Source organism: Rana temporaria, chromosome 3 (genome assembly GCF_905171775.1).
Source record: "Rana temporaria chromosome 3, aRanTem1.1, whole genome shotgun sequence".
NCBI lineage: Eukaryota > Metazoa > Chordata > Amphibia > Anura > Ranidae > Rana > Rana temporaria.
Window position 1 is genome coordinate 201,053,466 of NC_053491.1, and position 19,084 is coordinate 201,072,549.

The window sequence follows — 19,084 nt, forward strand, 5'->3', positions numbered from 1 at the left end:
TGTTCTTTAGGTGATGTGATGTGTTGGGTTTGCGCCAGACATAGCATTTCTTTGATGACCAGAAAGTTAAATTTTAGTCTCATCAGACCAGAGCACCTTCCTCCATACATTTTGGGAGTCTCCCACATGCCTTTTCACAAAAACACGCCGTTTTGTTTTTTTGCTGAACGTAATGGCTTTCTTCTGGTCACTCTGCCATAAAGCCCAACTCTATGGAGCATATGGCTTATTGTCGTCCTATGTATAAATACTCTAGTCTCTGCTGTGGAACTCTGCAGCTCCTTCAGGGTTACCTTTAGTGCTGCCTCTCTGATTAATGCCCTCCTTGCCCGGTCTGTGAGTTTTGGTGTGCGCCCGTCTCTTGGCAGGTTTGCTATTTTGCCATGTTCTTTCCATTTGGTCATGATAGATTTGATGGTGCTCCTAGGGATTATCAAAGATTTGGATATTTTTTAATAACCTAACCTCCTAACCCTGGCTTGTGCTTCTCAAAAACATTGTCCCTTACTTGTTTGGAGAGTGCCTTGGTCTTCATGGCAGTGTTTGGTTAGAGGTGCCTCTTGCTTAGGTGTTACACCCTCTGGGGCCTTTCAAAAAGGTGAGTATATGTAATAACAGATCATGTGACACTTAGATTGCACACAGGTGGGCATAATTTCACTAATTATGTGACTTCTGAAGGTAATTGGTTGCACCAGAGATTTTTATGGGCTTCATAACAAAGGGGGTGAATACAAACGCACATGCCAATTATCAGTTTTTTATTTCTGAAAAAGTTTTATATATATATTTTTCTAATTTTACTTCACCAACTTAGACTATTGTGTTCTGATCCATCACATAATTGAGATTAAAAAAATATTGAACTAAAGGCTGTAATGTAACAAAATAGGTAAAAAGCCAAGGGGGTGAATAATTTTGCAAGGCACTGTAAATGCATTTGCATGAAGTAAAGAGCTGAAGGGTGGGCATTACCATTGTAGAGATGCTGAGAATTCAAGCAAAGAGCTGGCTGCGGAAGTCAGACTGCAGGCTTTCAAGTTATGTTGTCTTTCTTGAAGGGATCACATGAATTTGATCTTAATATTTTTGGAGGTTTATGTGTTTTAAATTGTGCTTCAGTGACCATACCGGTACTTTTATAGGCTGATCATAACGGCCAAAAACACCAGTCAGAAAATCATTCTGTTTAGAGGGATTACTTGTTACAGCCATGTATAGTTCCAGTCTATAGTATCAGTCAATAGCTTTTGTTTGGCAACAGACTTTTGTTGGAGACCCATCATTAAAGAGTTATTAATTACCTTGGCATAGATCAATGTAGGCAATCAATATTTTATGAATGGAAGGAGATTGAAGGGCAGACTTAAATAATCAGTAATTGTTAATGTTTTGTAGATGTTATACAATGTTTCATGGAGATAATTTTGGAGAAGTACCGTGAACATTCTTCGCAAGGTGTATGTCTGAGTGGCTCTGGAAAACCATCTTTGTATGCACACCTTTCTCGGGCATATGAATCTACTTGTGAATGCACTTTATTCTGTATGGGTCTAGGACATTAAATTCCATAAAAATTTCAACTTGAGTTTTGGATTACTTTTCACAAAATTCAATTTGCTTCTTTTGTTCTATTTTTACAACTCTGATTAGACGGCAAAGGTCAGCCTTTCATTTTAAAAGGGGTTTCCACATTCAACAAGAGGTTTTGATTTCTCATCTGCAGCAGTTTAAGGCTACTTTCACTCTGATGCAGTTTTCAGGCATTTTATCGCTAAAAATAGCACTTGTAAAGCGCCTGAAAACTGTCTCTCATGCCCCCTAAGCCTAAGTGCTTTAACACTGGGTCAGTGCGCTTGCGAGACGAGAAAAAAAGTCCTGCAAGCAGCATCTTTGGGGCGGTGTGGAAATGCTGTATACAGCGCTCCTTAACCACTCCTGCTCTTTGGAATGAATGGGCAGCGCCTTGGAAGGGACACAACAAAGGCGCTATTAACCTCTTCTTCGGGCCGCTAGCGAAGGCTAAAAGTGCCCGCTAGCGGCCGAAAAGCACTACTAAAATTACAGTAAACTAGTGGTGCTTTACCGCTAACTGACCCGCCATCCCAGTGTGAAAGTACACAGTCAAATGTCCTCATCCTCTCATTAGAGTTGCATTTTTATATTTTGCTAACAGAGTATTTTGCATAGGCTCTGGGAAATCAGGCACCTGCTTGCTTCATTGACCTGCAAGTCAGGGATTTTCTACTTTTTTGTCACTAGTGGAAAAGCCCTTTAAACTGCACCAGCAGGTTACATGATCAGCATGATGTGTATTTAACTGTGCTTGGTTATGTCGCCCACAAAATATATTTGTTGATTACGGGTAGCCTGTAGTATTCGGTTTACCAGCATCTTTGAATTACTTCCTATATACAAGTAATTATCTGCATTTTCATATGCTTTTTTTTGTAATTGCTGTATTCTCCTGGAGTGTGCATACAATTTGAACCTCTCAATTTATTCACTCTTGTTCTTGTCTGTTTTTTAGGCCACTATTAACCAGTTGAAAGCAGAGCTCGCAAAGGGACCACAGGAGGTTGCCGTTTATGTCCAGGAACTACAGCAACTTAAAAGCTCTATTTCTGAATCATCACAGAAAAATGAGGTAGGTGACATTCTGCTGAATAAAATAAAAATAAACCAATATAACTTTTTGGCGTCTGTGTGTGTGTGTATATATATATGTATATATGTGTGTGTGTGTATATATATATATATATTAGTGCTGTCAAGCGATTAAAATTTCTAATCGCGATTAATCGCATTAATGTCATAATTAACTCACGATTAATCGCGCGATTAAGGAGGTTCACCCTTTAAAACATTTTTTTTTGTTTTCTTATTTTTTTTTATTTTTTTTATAATATTAAATTGTGTTTTTTTATTTTTTTACATTTTGATCACTTTTATTGCTGTCACAAGGAATGTAAACATCCCTTGTGACAGCAATAGGTGGTGACAGGTCCTCTTTATGGAGGGATCGGGGGTCTAAAAGACCTCCGAGCCCTCCTTTGCACTTCAAAGTATTCAGATCGCCGAAAACGGCGATTCTGAATACTGTGTACTTTTTTAAATCCGGCGCCATTGGCAGCCGAGAAACCCGGAAGTGACGTCATGACGCCGCTTCCGTGGTTTCAATGCGGAGACTGAATCAAAGCCGTTTACGGCTTAGTGTCAGTCTCCGCCTGGACACAGAAGGCGCCGGATGGAGGATCGGGTCTCCCGGTGGGACGGGAGGCCCGGTCAGAGCGGCGAAAGGCGGCGGGAGGGGGGGATGTCTCCTGTTATGTTTGGATAGCCGTTCGCCCGCTCTAAACAACGGTACCGGGATGATGCCTGCGGCTGCAGGCATCATCCCGGTATAACCCCCGAACGCCGCCTCGTTAATCGCGCAATAAAAAAATTTACGGCGTTAACATGGGTTTGTGTTAACGCCGTTAATAACGCGTTTAACATTTGGGTGTTTGAATCAGCAATTTCATTTTGATCTATCAAATAACTGAAGGACACAGTAATATTTCAGTAGTGAAATGAGGTTTATTGGATTAACAGAAAATGCGCAATATGCATCAAAATGAAATTAGACATGTGCATAAATTTGGGCACCCCAACAGAAAAATCACATCAATATTTAGTAGAGCCACCTTTAGCAGAAATAACAGCCTCTAGACGCTTCCTATAGACGGTAATGATTGTGTGGATTCTGGATGAATGTATTTTGGACCATTCCTCCTTACAAAAAATCTCCAGTTCAGTTAGGTTTGATGGTTGCCGAGCATGGACAGCCCGCTTCATATCACCCCACAAATGTTCAATGATATTCAGATCTGGGGACTGGGATGGCCATCCAGAAAGTAGATTTTGAGCCGTGTTTTGGGTTGTTATCTTGTTGAAATATCCAGCCCCGGCGTAACTTCAACTTTGTGACTTATACCTCAACATTATTCTCAAGAATCTGCTGATATTGAGTGGAATCCATGCGACCCTCAACTTTAACCAGATTCCCAGTACCGGCACTGACCACACAGCCCCACAGCATGATGGAACCTCCACCAAATTTTACTGTGGGTAGCAAGTGGTTTTCTTGGAATGTTGTGTTCTTTTGCCGCCATACATAACGCCCCTTGTTATGACCAAATAACGTAATCTTTGTTTCATCAGGCCACAGCACCTCATTCCAAAATGAAGCTAGCTTGTCCAAATGTGTGTTTGCATACCTCAAGTGACTCTGTTTGTGGCGTGTGTGTGCAGAAAAGGCTTCTTTCACATCACTCTCTCATACAGACTCTCCCTGTGCAAAGTGTGCTAAATTGTTGAAGGATGCACAGTGACACCATCTGCAGCAAGTTGATGTTGTAGGTCTTTGGAGGTGGTCCCTGGGCTGTTTTTGACCGTTTTCACCATCCTTCGTCTTTGCTTCTCCAATATTTTATGTGGCCTGCCACTTCTGACCTTAACAAGAACTGTGCCTGTGGTCTTCCATTTCCTCACTATGTTCCTCACAGTGAACACTGGCAGCTTATATATCTGCGATAACTTTTTGTAGCCTTCCCCTAAACCATAATGTAGAACAATCTTTGTTTTCAGGTCATTTGAGAGTTGTTTTGAGGCCCCCATGTTGCCACTCTTCAGAGGAAAGTCAAAGAGAACAACAACTTGCAATTGGCCACCTTAAATACCTTTTCTCATGATTGGATGCATCTGTCTATGAAGTTCAAGGCTTAATGAGCTCACCAAACCAATTGTATGTTCTAATAAATCAGTGCTAAGTAGTTACAGGTATCCAAATCAACAAAATGACAAGGGTGCCCAAATGTATGCATCTGTCTAATTTTGTTTTGATGCATATTGCGCATTTTCTGTTAATCCAATAAACCTCATTTCACTACTGAAATAGTACTGTGTCATTCAGTTATCTGATAGATCAAAATGAAATTGCTGATCCAAACACCCAAATATTTATAAATGGCAATCATGGAAATTGTCAGGGGTTCCTAAACTTTTGCATACAACTGTATAAAGGGACAAACAATCTGGCAGGTGATCCCAGAAAAGGGTTCAGCAGAAACACAGCATACGGGAAAAAAAGGGGGGGGTGTAATAAGGGAGAAGGGGAGCAGAGTTCCATATTGAATACAAAAGTTGTTCCCAGTGTTCAGCCATTGCTCTAACAACTTGTTACCCTTCTCATTTATTGACACTTTGGAACACTAAAGCGTCCATTTAAGTTACATTGTTGTAACCTGTAGATGATGGGCATTATAAATAGGATACATTGCAAAATTAATAATACCAGTTGGTTTATCTTAAACACTGGGCAGAACATCTTATGGCTTCATTCACATTAGCGCATCGATTTTTAGTGCAATCTTAATCAGTCACATCAAAAGTTGCACCAAGGTAGTGCAGGCACCTTTTTCAAAGTTTCTGTGTTTTTAATTTGCACTGATTTTAACAGGTGCTGTTGAAAAGAATGGGATGGGACTTGTCATGCAACTTTGATGTTCAAAAGTCACTTGACAAATTGCACAATTGTAAATGGAGCTTTTTTTGGTGTGTTTTTTTTTTTTTTTTTTAATGCAGTATATCTTCAAAGTCAATACAGCCAAAAGTTCTAATTTGACCCGAAAAATTGTTATATGAATCACTAGTGTACGAGTAAAAAATAACAATGCAGATATTGGCATATCGGTACCAGTACTTGTGAATACTGCTCTGGTTTCTAAGGGAACCTGTACTTGAGGGGGGGAGGAGAGGTTGACCTTATTGCCCTTCATCTAAGAATACTAGTTGCCTGGCTGTCTCTGGGTTCAATACTTTTTGGAGCAAGCTTACACATTAGAAAGTTTAGACTCCAGATCTGCATTCTTTTTCTAGGTCTGTTTCTCAGAAAGTGTTAAAGCCATATGATCAGAGTGGCAGTCAGGCATAGCAGCCCCCATATTCTTTTAATACAGATCTCATTTCACTATATAGCCTTTCTTTTCTAAGTGCTTTGGATCCGTGGGTTGCAGGTGTAAACAAAGCCGAGATCTCGACGGGAAATCATCAGGTTGTTCATCTTTCATATTATACAAAAAAATTGGGCTAACTTTACTGTTTTTTTGTTATTTTTTAATTTGTGAAACACGTTTTGAGAAATTGTCGCGCAAATACCATGTGACATAAAAAGTTGCAACAGCCACCATTTTATTCCCAGGGTGTCTGCTAAAAAAACATAATGTTTGGGGGTTCTCAGTAATTTTCTAGCAAAAAAAATATGATTTTTAGGAGATGAGTGCCAGAATTGGCCCGGTATGGAAGTGATTAAGGGACTTCTTTATAAATGTTACCAACAGTAAGTGAGTTGGGTTTAGTTTAACACACTTTTTTTACCCTTTTAACTGCTAAAGTTTTCATGACTTTTCTTCAGTTTGGAATGGAAAGATGTGTCATGTACCATATCTACATTTTGTAGGGTTTGATGGAAAAACTCTTAAAAAAAGAGCTGCTGTATACAGAGTTAGAAGAGAAACAACATGAAGAGGTTACAGCCAGGAAGAACCTGCAGGTCAGCCTCAACCAGAGGGATGTGGAATGCCAGCAGCTGCATGTACGTCTGTCAGCCAGTGAGGCCTCCTTACAGACTCTAAGAACCGAACTAGCTGAGAAAGGTGGAACCCACCAGAAACTGAAAGAGGAGCTGTCTGAGGTGGAGTCCAAACACCAGCACCTCAAGGCTGACTTCAAACAGCTTCAACAACAACGAGAAGAGAAGGAGCAGCACAGCCTACAGCTGCAAAGTGAGATTAACCAGGTGACACATCTTCACATCCTTATGTATTCCTGTAAGAGACAATCATTAGTTCATTACCCATTTTAGACACTCAGTAAAACTGTTATTGCTGATTTCTGTCAGTCTAATGAACCATCCCTGCGCTTGATTAGTCCACCCAAAGCTGATCTTGTTGACTGAACTGAATTTTGTTGACTGGCCCACTGGATTCCTCAGTGAGATAACTAGACCTTTTTTTCCCCCTAAATGCTGTGGCTCATATATCAATTTTGGGTGTTCTTAGCCTTTAACTACATTAGCCCAGATTCAGGTACGATTTGTCCCCTTTTTTACAGAGGCACAGGGCAGCGTTTTTGCAGTAGCTCCGTAAATTGCTTGTGCGCTCTTTAAAATTGCCCTGCGTAAGGGCGCCTAATGTAAATGATCCCGTAGGGGGCGGGAATCATTTAAATTGGGCGCGCTCCCGCTCCGAGCGTAGAGCGCAAACTTTCCCGATGTGCATTGCGGCAAATGACGTCGCAAGGAGGTCATTTGCTTCCAAGTAAACGTGAATGGCGTCCAGCGCCATTCACGAATCACTTACGCAAACGACGTGAAATTCAAATTTCATGACGCGGGAACGGCATGTATACTTTAGCATTGGCTGCCCCTACTATTAGAAGGGGCAGCCTTACGCTAAAGACGCCGTACGGAAACTACGTAACTTGCGTACGCAGGGCCCGCGCAACATTGTGAATCGGTGTTAGTATGCAATTTGCATACTATACACTGAGCACAATGGGAGCGCCCCCTAGCGGTCATCGCAAGAATGCAGCCTAAAATCTGCGTGGCATAAGAGCCTTATGCCACGCAGATTTTAGGCTGCAGTCGGTGTTACGATGTTCCTGAATCAGGAGCATTCGTTACGCCGGAGCAAGTAAGCAATTGCGCTGTGTAACCTATGGTTACGCAGGCGCAATTGCTTCTTGAATCTGGGCCATTGGAAATTTGGTTGTTTATCTGTAGACTTCTTTAACCACTTACGGACCGCCCATCGTCGCTACTTTGATGTTAAATACCATTGTTATACCATTGTTATATTGCCATAACCCCAGTATTTCTAAAAGCATCTGGCGGTAGTCTTGGTGGCAGATTCGCTGCAAAATTTATTTTATCGAGGGTGGGAGAGGGCCCCTCCTGCCACGCTCCGGTCATCTCCACCACTTACCAGAGCCGTCGGTAGCTCCCCTCACTGCCTGGATGCCGAGTGAGGGAAAGATGGCCCCCACTCGGCTCCATAGCATTGGAGGGTGGAAGCGACATCAAACGTGACTTCTGCCCAATGCTCTTAAAGGGGACAGTTTTAATTTTTTGGTAAAAACAAATGACATTTATTTATTTATGAGGTCCTGTCATGCTTTTTTTTTCTATTACAAGGGATGTTTACATTCCTTGTAATAGGAATAAAAGTGACCCAAACATTTTTTTTTTAAAAGGACAGTGTAAAATGTTTAAAAAATTTAAATAAATAAGAAAAAAAAATTGAAGCGCCTGTCCGACCGAGCTCGCACGCGGAAACGAACCCATGTGTAAGTTGTACCTGTATATGAAAACGGCGTTCAAACCAGACCTCCTCTGTAACTCTAAACATGTAACCTGTAGACATTTTTAAACGTCGCATATGGAGATTTTTAAGGGTAAAAGTTTGTTGCCATTCCACGAAGGGGCGCAATTTTGAAGCGTGACATGTTTGGTATCAATTTACTCTGCGTAACATTATCTTTTACTATATAAAGAAAAATTGGGCTATTGTCTTATTTTTTTTATTCGAAAAAGTGATTTAAAAAAACAAAAAAAGACCACTGGCGCAAATACAGTGTGACATAAAGTATTGCAACTACAGCCAGGGGAACCAATGGCGTCAGCCATTCAGGAGGAGTGTCCTAGGTGACTTAGACATTTGTGAACATCGCTGGAGAGAGAGGGGGCTCAGGTAAGTAATTGGGGGGTGTCGGGGCAGCTGCTACACGTAGAATGCATTAAGATTAAAAAAAAAAAAAACTTCTGCCTTTACAACACCTTTAAATATAAATTATACAAAACCGGTCTGAATATTGATTACTTTGTAATTTTCTCTTATACTTTTTACTGTATAACATTACTTTATAATCTTTCTTTTTAATGTGAAAAATTCTTTAATAAAAATATTGAAACCTAAATTATACAAAACCGTGCTAAAGTAAAGCAAGATCTTAAAGAAAGATATACATTTCAAAGCAGCTCTGAAAATTGTCATCTTGTTGAATGTGGGTTCAAAAGCCACCTGTTTATGAGTTTGAGTCATGTAAAATATTATAAAATACCAATCCAATTTTACTTGTGATTAATCAATGGAAAGTACCAGCAGATCACTTGATCCAATGTTTTTTTTAGCTCCACAGCAAGTTATTAGAGACAGAGCGCCAGCTTGGGGAAGCTCATGGAAGGCTCAAAGAGCAAAGACAGCTGTCTGCTGAGAAGCTGATGGACAAGGAGCAGCAGGTGGCAGATTTACAGCTGAAGCTTTCACGTGCAGAGGAGCAGGTCTGTGTGTTTACTTATGTCTGTATTTCTAGCTGCTTCCTGGCTGTTAATGTTTGTACCCTTCACCTTTTTTTATAAAGCATTAAACATCCTACATCAGCATATTCTCCTATATTTTTTTATGTGTGTGCTGTTGCACATCCAACATTTTGTAGCTTATTTATTACTTAATATTGCCCTATGTTTCTTCATCAAGTAGTAATGGAGTTAACTTTGTGACATAATTCCATCACTTTTGATGTAAAACATGTTAGCAAGCAAAAACATAGTTTTAGATTAAGCTCCAGTTCACACGGACACATTATATATGATTCCCACAGGAATCGCACTGCATTCCTGTGGAAATCACATGGGATTCCGTGCGGTTTAATCCCATTTCGAATAGTTCATATCGCACCGCATCCAAAAGGTGCAGGCAGCTTTTTATATTTGCACTGGAATCGGATTGCATGGGTGTTCATACTTATGCGATTTGGTTCAGTCAAACGCACTGTATTTTGAGTGCTGCTTTTGGGGTGTTATTAACTTTTAATTGACACCCGTAGCATATCTCATGAAACACTGTGTGAACAGGGGCTAAAGGGTACTCGGCTCCTATGCTAGCACACTTTAATGTGCACAATTGGAAGAAGAGGCCCCTGCTTGAAGCAATATCCCTGCACATCCTTATGCCGCATACACACGGTCGTTTTTCGGCATGAAAAAAAAAAACAACGTTTTTAAAAACGTCATTTAAAATCATTGTGTGTGGGCTTCACATCGTTTTTCGGCATGCCCAGAAGCGAGTTATGAGACGGGAGCGCTCGTTCTGGTAAAACTACCATTCATAATGAAGTAAGCACATTCATCACGTTGTAACAGACAAAAAAGCGCGAATCGTCTTTTACTAACACGGAATCAGCTAAAAGCAGCCCCAAGGCGAATAGAACTTCCCCTTCAGAGTGCCGTCGTACGTGTTGTACGTCACCGCGCTTTGTTCATCATTTTTTTTAAACAATGGTGTGTGAGCAACATCAAGTTTAATGATGAAGTTGGAAAAACTTTGTTTTTTGGACATGCTGAAAAATGTCGGGTTTTTTTCATGCCGAAAAACGACCGTGTGTACGCGGCATAACTGACAAGACATTCAGCATTTTAGGAGCCCTTTATCCAAGTTGTCCCCAAAACATCAGATGCCTTCACTGCAAAAATGTGTTTGCTTGGAGACGAGGCCTCTTCTTTTGGTGCCACTGCTTGCTGGGAATCCAGAATTCCTGTATGGCCAATTAGATGTGGTGCAGGAAGTACACACAAGACATTTTATTGTGCACAGATGTATGAAATACATGTTTTGCATGTGTTTCGGAGGTGCGCTCATTAATTTCTAATGTGCCCCAATGCACTTTAGAGCAGTATAAAACAGGCTTGACCCTTTGAGGCACCTTGCGCATGTCTGTGAATACACACGCGCATTTTGGAGAAAGGGACAGTGGGGAAAAAAAACATGCCCTTTGTGTAAATGGACATTTTAAGCATTGTTTTAACAGTGTTTGTTAGTTGCTTTTGCCACTTGTCTCTGATCCACACAGAGAAAAAAATAAAAAGTTTGTGTTCTCAAATATTTTCTACACAGTTCATGCTGGAGTTGAAATCTTTAATTACATCTCCTAGTCCAGATAAATCTTATGACCTGCTAATTGAATGACCCTTGCTTATGGAATGGTAACAAGCAAAAAAAAATAACTATTTTAAGCTATTACTGAGTGGAATATGGAGGTCAAAATTATTGACTTCCTTCTGAAAATGTTAGTTGTCTGGCTGTGTTTAGTCTCAGTGTTTTCTGATTCACTGATCTGAAATAAGCATGAAGCTAGTGAAGTCATAGTAGTTTGAAAGCTTTATCTACCTACTCAGCTTTTTACTTATTCCTGGTCAGTGTCTCAAAGTATTGAAGCTTTTTGATCAAATTAACAGCCAGGCAACTAGCTTTGCCAAAATGGAAATTCTGTAATGGTAGCCTTTGTATTGTCTTAGTACAGATTCCTTGTGTCTGTGATTGATAATGGCTAGCACTGTTGGAATAGTGTTGCCCAAACAGCAAAGTGTCAATATAAATTCAAAACCTCAGAAACCCTATAGATTTATTTTTATTTTATTTTCTTAAATGTTTTGTATAACCTCTGTGGACTTACACATAGTGTATACTGATTGATTCTACAGCTAAAGGAACAATTCACTACATCAACTGACTTACAGCATCAGCTGGAGAAATTAAAACAACAGTACCAAGAGCAACAGACTGTTCAACAGGCCACTACATCCAAACTGAGAGAAGCACAGGTAAACAAGACTCCACTTATTCTTAATCACATTTTCTCTTTGTATGGCCAGTTGGAGCGGAATTTTTTTTGTTGTCTGTATCCCCATTGTATGTATGTGTATCTATCTATATATATCTATCTATATCTATCTATCTATCTATCTATATATATATATATATATATATATATATATAATATATGTGTGTGTGTGTGTATATATATACACACACACACAGTAAGCCAATACTTTATGTGCAACAATATTTGTTACAGCCATCTGTGCAATCTTTAAATCATCAGTGCAATGAACCAACAGTTCTCTCTTCTTCTATCCATACATAAAAAAAATAAAGTGCTTTAAAACCGTCCAAAGCGTGCAACTCTTTTGTATTTCATCAGACTTTAAAAAGTGCAGCATTGATTCCTTTTAAATCAAATGTCTCCTTTGGTGCAAAGTGCACTTTTAATCAGTGTTTTCCCTCCCTGCACCCTCTATAAAAGAGATGCTTTACAAATACAGTGCCTTGAAAAAGTATTCATACCCCCTGAAATGTTTCACATTTTGTCATATTACAACCAAAAACGTAAATGTATTTTATTGGGATTTTATGTGATAGACCAACACAAAGTGGCACAGAATTATGAAGTGGAAGGAAAATGATAAATCGTTTTCAGCGTTTTTTTACAAATAAATATCTGAAAAGTGTGGCGTGCCCCCTTTACTCTGATACCCTTAACTAAAATCTAGTGGAATCAATTACCTTTTAGAAGTAACCTTATTAGTAAAAAGAGTCCACCTGTGTGTATTTTAATCTCAGTATAAATACATCTGTTCTGTGAAAGCCCCCAGAGGTTTGTTAGATAACCTTTTAGGGAACAAACCGCATCATGAAGGCCAAGGAACACACCAGACAGGTCAGTGATGAAGTTGTGGAGAAGTTTAAAGCAGAGGTAAGTTATAAAAATATATCCCAAGGTTTGAACACCTCAGGGAGCACCATTTAATCCATCATTCAAAAATGGAAACCGTATGGCACAACTGCAGACCTACCAAGACATGGCTGTCCACCTAAACTGAGAGGCCGGGCAAGTAGAGCATTAATCAGAGAAGCAACCAAGAGGCCCATGGTAACTCTGGAAGAGCTGCAGAGACCCAAAGCTCAAGTGGGAGAATCTTTCCACAGGACAACTATTAGTTGTGCACTCCACAAATCTGGCCTTTATGGAAGAGTGGCAAGAAGACAGGATTGTTGAAAGAAAGCCATAAGAAATCCTGTTTGCAGTTTGCGAGAAGCCATGCGGGGGACACCGCAAACATGTGGAAGAAGGTGGTCTGGTCAGATGAGACCAAAATGTAACCCTTTGGCTCAAAAGCAAAACACTATGTGTGGCGGAAAACTAAGACTGCACGTCACCCTGAACACACCATCCCCACCGTGAAGCATGGTGGTGGCAGCATCATGTGGGTAAGCTCGGTTTCAGCAGGGACAGGGAATCTGGTCAGAGTTGATGGGAAGATGGATGGAGCCAAATAAAGGGCAATCTTAGAAGAAATCCTGTTAGAATCTGCAAAGGACTTGAGACAATGATCCTAAACATACAGCCAGAGCAACAATGGAATGGTTTAGAGAAAAGCATATTTATGTGTTAGAATGGCCCAGTGTAAGTCCAGACTTAAATTTAATTGAGAATATGTGGCAAGACTTAAAAATTGCAGTTCACAGATGCTCTCCATCCAATCTGCAAAATAGCTCAAGCTCAGTCAAAGAAGAATGGGCAAAAATGTAGCTCTCCTAGATGTGCAAAACTGGTAGAGACATCCCCAAAAAGACTTGCAGCTGTAATTGCAGTGAAAGGTGATTCTACAAAGTATTGACTCGGGGGCTAAATATAAATGCACGCCACACTTTTCACATATTTATTTGTAAAAAAGTTTTAAAAACGTTTATCATTTTCCTTCCACTTCAACATTTATGTTCCACTTTGTTTTGGTCTATCACCTAAAATCCCAATAAAATACAATTACTTTTTTGGTTGTAACACAACAAAATTTCAAGGGGGATGGATATACTATTTTAAGGTACTGTACTTCCTGTTTCAGAATCAGCTGCACTCATTTCTTTAAAGGATACAAGTTGCTTGACCTCCATATTGCACTATATACTTGAAATGTAAATACCGAAATCCCTGAATGGAAATAAGTGGATAGGGCAGTGTTTACCTGTGCACTCAAAAAAGCTGGGCCTGTTACTGGCAGGGGCCATTTCAAGTGGAGTTCTACAAATGTTTGCAAATGCTTAAGCAAAAGACAGTTTCCTATTTTTTCAGAGATAATATTACCTTTGTTAAAAGTCATTTTTAAATGAATAAAATCTTCAGTGACGGCTCTAACATTTTCACCTTTTAACATGGACCTTTTAGAATGATCTTGAGCAAGTGTTACGTCAGATTGGGGATAAAGACCAAAAGATCCAAAACCTAGAGGCCTTACTGGAGAAGAGCAAAAAAAATATCTCCCTGCTTGAGAAGGAGCGTGAAGATCTTTATGCTAAAATTCAAGCAGGTGAAGGAGAGACTGCTGTTCTTAACCAACTGCAAGAAAAGAACCACACTTTGCAGGAACAGGTATTTGCCAGACTAATTTTCTTACCAGTTAATTGGTTAACATTTTCATTATACCCAAAGCACTCTCATATTGAGAGACATAATCAGGTATGTGTTCTGCCCCTCTTCATTAGGATGCCTTTTCTTTTTTTCTGTAGTTTTTTCTTTTTTCTAGTTGATTTATGTATAGAACCTTGGGCTTGGTGTCTTTGTGGAGCAGAAAAGAGTTTATAAACAAAAAAACCTAAGGTAGGCACTGTTGGGTAAATGTTGTTAATTCCGGACTCATGGAAAACTGCTAATTAAATGAAATACATACTGTATAAGGAAGCTGTTTTATCTGCCAAATGATTTGTACTTCTTAAATTTAGACAGTCCTGTTTTTTTTTTATAATGTAATCTTTATTTGTAAAACCAAGAACACAGCATAGCCAACAATGCCCTATGAGGGTTTGCAATTAACATAACATGGGTAAATGCATAGCTACAAAAACAGGACATAAAGGGAAGGAAAACTAGGGAATAGGAAAAAAGGTAAAACATCATAGCTAAAGGGGTCGTCCCCTATTTAATCCATGGGGGAGCATTCTGAAAATATAAAACGTGAGCACCATGTTGAGGGCCAATTCGCACCTTGGGGCGTCTCACTATGAAGCGGCCACAGAAGACCCCACTGGCACCACCACCAGAGGAGGGAGGGGGGGGGGAACAAAGCCTCCATCAAACCTCCATCCCTAGACCACCCCGGGCGAAGACCCTGCTAATGTAGGGAAACCACAGGTCAGGTGTGTCAACCAGTGCAATATAAATAGCACAGCGAAAACACAAACTTAAACAAAAAAACACCTAACATATAACATAACCGCCCACAATGATCCAGATTGCTGGGAAAGAATAAAAAAAGAAAATTGGACATGAGTGCGGAGACTGGGTTCAGGTATTGGCTGCACAAGTCAAGTATGTACTCTCAACAAAGGTTCTGCCAACTCAAGCAAAGCAACCTCCAGGCTGGATGACACTGGATCAGGATCAGCATTGTATGCCTGCCAAGGTGCCCAAATACTAGTAAAGCGCTGACGTCTGTCCTTATACGTCGCTACCCACTCCTCTGCCTCCTTGATCTTGGCCACTTTCTTGAGCCAATTCTCTTTAGGGGGCACTTGTGGACGTTTCCAGTAGATGGGTAAAAGTCTTCTGGACATTGACCCCAAGAGCATCCTTTATCTGAGTTTTGATATCTAACCTGAAAGGGAGAATCGCAGGGCATTCTCACCAGAGGTGAAGGAGTGTGCCCCTCTGACCACATCCACGCCAGCAATGATCTGCGACCTAGGGGTAGGTATGCGACAGAGCTGCAGATACCCAGTACCAATGCATCAAGAGCTTATAGTTAGTCTCCTGGGTCTTGGATTCTATGGAGCTAGAGTGTGTGAGTTTAAACTTGTGTATTATTTGTCCCCCTGAGAACTCCAACTCAAGGTCAAGCTACCACTCCAGAATAAAGGTCGGCGTTGGCATAGTAGACAGGCCTGTTTGTATCTGCTGCAATTAAAGCGGAAGTAAACCCATCCATAAAACGGTTTCATTTCCGACACTTGCCCAAAATGTAACCACTCCCATTGGTTGTGCTCTCAACCAAACGGTCAAACCACCCAATGGCTGATGTCACAACTGATCACATGTACAGCATCATGGCAGTTGTAGATTAAACAGATGCAAAGATGGCAGCTTCCTTGGCTGATAGGGGGGGGGGGGGTTACTTACACTTTAAGTATTGTAGGTCTTGTCCTTTCCCAGCCTGTGACAGAACGGCTAGAAGAGAAAAAGCAATCTGAGAAGCTACCCCCTGTTATTTTTCTCTCTCCTCCTTTCAGTATGCCACTTGTTAGCACATAAGCACTACAGCAAAACTGATTGTCTCCTTCTCCCTACTCCATTCTGAGCTCTGCTGTACAGGGACTGCAAGGGGCTGATGCTAAGCCAGATCCAGGTACATTAAAGTGGAGGTTCACCCAAAAAATAAATTTTTAACATTACATTCAGCCGAGTTGTCCTAATCACAATCGGCTGTTTTTTTTCCCCGTACATACCGTATTTCACCGCCGCTTCCGGGTATGTCTTCTGTGGGACTGGGCGTTCCTATCTGATTGACAGGCTTCCGACCGTCGCATACTACGCGTTACGAGTTGCCGAAAGAAGCCGAACATCGGTGCGCAGGCGCCGTATAGAGCCGCACCGACGTTCGGCTTCTTTCGGCAACTCGTGATGCGCTGTATGCGACGGTCGGAAGCCTGTCAATAAGATAGGAATGCCCAGTCCCGCAGAAGACATACCCGGAAGCGGCGGTGAAATAAGGTATGTATGGGGAAAAAAAAAAACAGCCGATTGTCATTAGGACTAATGTTAAAAATTTATTTTTGGGTGAACCCCCGCTTTAAGTACTTGCATTAAAAAATATATATATATATTTAAAGGGTTAGTACGTTTTTACAGAAAAGAATAAAAAAAAACATGGATTATGTTAAAGATGATGCAGGCGATAGAAGATATTACTCTAGTGCTTGTGAATATTATTGTGCTGGTGAATAATATTGTACGAATGCTAAGGGAGCCTATTATGGTGTGGTAGGGGGATATTATTATAGTGCTCATTTTGAAATGTATTATGTGCTGATGATAAGGAATATTTTGTGGTGCTGTTCCAGAGGAAAATATAATTGATGTCTGGCTGTTCTGCTTATACAATGGCTTCAGTACTTTCTAAGGCACAGAGTAATAGATATTTAGGCATATTAGGTGCTATGAATTAATTCTGACTTTCCTGGTCTATGGCTCAGGTTATTGAAGCCATATTCACCCATGCAAGTTGCCGAGCATGTATTCCTTTACCTAATACACACACGTGTTGCTGTTTTCTGTAATAGGTCACACAGTTAACAGAGAAGTTGAAGAACCAATCCGAAAGTCACAAACAGGCCCAAGAGGATTTACATGAACAAGTGCAGGAGCAGAAGTCTCAGCTTCGAGCATCACAAGACCATGTCCTGTCTCTAGAGACCACCTTAGGGGAGCTTAATAGCCAGCTGAATGAGAGCAAGGAGAAAATTGGCCAGCTCGACTTACAGGTATTCTGAAGGCTCTTTTCATTAATAACGTTCTTACAGAGAACTAATTTCTGTCTAATCATTTGGGAGGATTGCATTTGCTATATTTCCTATTAAAGAAAACATTTTCTAGTCATTGGTGGTTTCTTTTTCAAGCCATTAAATGAACCATTTTAAATAATTATATAATTGAAACCATGTACTATTCTTAGTGCAATATTGATATGACCCCATCCTCCATCCTAGGTTATTTAATTAGCAAACTTAGATCAAGCTGCAGAGGCTCACCCAATTATTAATTTTAGAAGTAGTCTGACATCTTTGCAATGACTTCAACAGCCGTCATAAAACATAAGGCATCTTTATTAGCAGCAAAAAGAAAAAGGAACACCCGAACAATTATGTCTCATTTCTTTTTCTATGTTTGGGCTTGTATTAAGTCATGTATTATGTGTTATAGGTGACAGGGGAAATGTTTAGCTTTTATATTGTGCTATGTTTTGGAGTGCTACTGATTATTTGCAACAATATATTTTGGTAGCCTGCACAATAACCTGACTGCTTTATTGTGCAAGATGCTTTTCTTACTTATTGAAGGCCTTTAAGGCTCTTTCACAGTCCGCCTGTCAGTTATTCTAGCAGACTCATTCGGACCCTCCAGTCTCCTCTATGAAACGGATGAATGGGGATCTCTTCCCCATCCATCTAGCTGATAGAATCAGATGGCCATTGTGTGTAAATGGACCTTTAATACTATTTTTTCTTCAGTCAAGATTTATGCTACATCACTGCTTGAGCTAGTCTCTATATGCAGCTTTTATACATTAGGAACAGCCTGTAGGCTCTGCCGGTGCTGTCCCCTAAATAGAATCCTTTTGAAGCGATAAGATCTTCAAGACCCTTCCGGTGCATCCGCTGGACACAGTCTTCCTTTATGGAGACTGAAAACATACTGACAAGATCCTAGTGGAGGATGAACTTGTTTTTAAGGACCCCACTGACAAGCAATTGGAGAGCATTTCCAAATCTCTGCCCTCACTGACAGGTCCTGTACTGCAACCTGTTTTAACCACTTCCCGACGGCCGTACGACTATATACAGCCGCAGGGTGGCTCTACTTCTCTGGGAGGCCGTTTTTACGGCCGCCCCTTTTCGCGTTCCCCGCGCGCGCTCCCGAGCGCGCAGCGGGGAACTGCTGTGCTGGCCGTGTCCCTTGGACACAGCCAGTCACAGATCGCCGTGAACGGCCAATCGGAGCGGCCGTTTCCTAGGCGATCTGTGCGGCCAATGAGAGATGATCTCATATGTTTACATATGAGATAATTTCTCATTGCCGGCTCTCACAGACAGCGATGCTGTCAGGGGAGAGAGGAGACAGATCTGTGTCTCTTGTACATAGAGACACAGATCGGTCACCCCCCCAGTCACCCCCCTTCCCCCACAGTTAGAACACTAATTAGGATACACATTTAACCCCTTCCTCACCCCCTAGTGTTAACCCCTTCCCTGCCAGTCACATTTATACAGTAATTAGTGCATATTTATAGCACTGATTGCAGTATAAATGTGAATGGCGCCAAAAATGTGTCAAAAGTGTCCGATGTGTCCGCCATAACGTTGCAGTCCCAATAAAAATCGCAGATCGCCGCCATTTCTAGTAAAAAAAAAAAATTTATACAGTAATTAGTGCATATTTA

The 19,084-nt window shown here is 40.7% G+C and overlaps 1 protein-coding gene across 3 annotated transcripts in view; it reads left to right on the top strand.

Annotated features, from left to right (window-relative positions):
- Positions 1-19,084, top strand: part of EEA1 (early endosome antigen 1) — a 160,229-nt gene that overhangs the window by 95,583 nt on the left and 45,562 nt on the right. For all 3 annotated transcript variants that reach the window (XM_040344133.1, XM_040344134.1, XM_040344135.1), the window contains 6 exons: positions 2,531-2,647; positions 6,500-6,838; positions 9,230-9,379; positions 11,579-11,698; positions 14,101-14,304; positions 17,208-17,408. In XM_040344133.1, the coding sequence (XP_040200067.1) occupies positions 2,531-2,647; positions 6,500-6,838; positions 9,230-9,379; positions 11,579-11,698; positions 14,101-14,304; positions 17,208-17,408 (1,131 nt within the window). The remainder of the gene's footprint in view (positions 1-2,530; positions 2,648-6,499; positions 6,839-9,229; positions 9,380-11,578; positions 11,699-14,100; positions 14,305-17,207; positions 17,409-19,084) is intronic.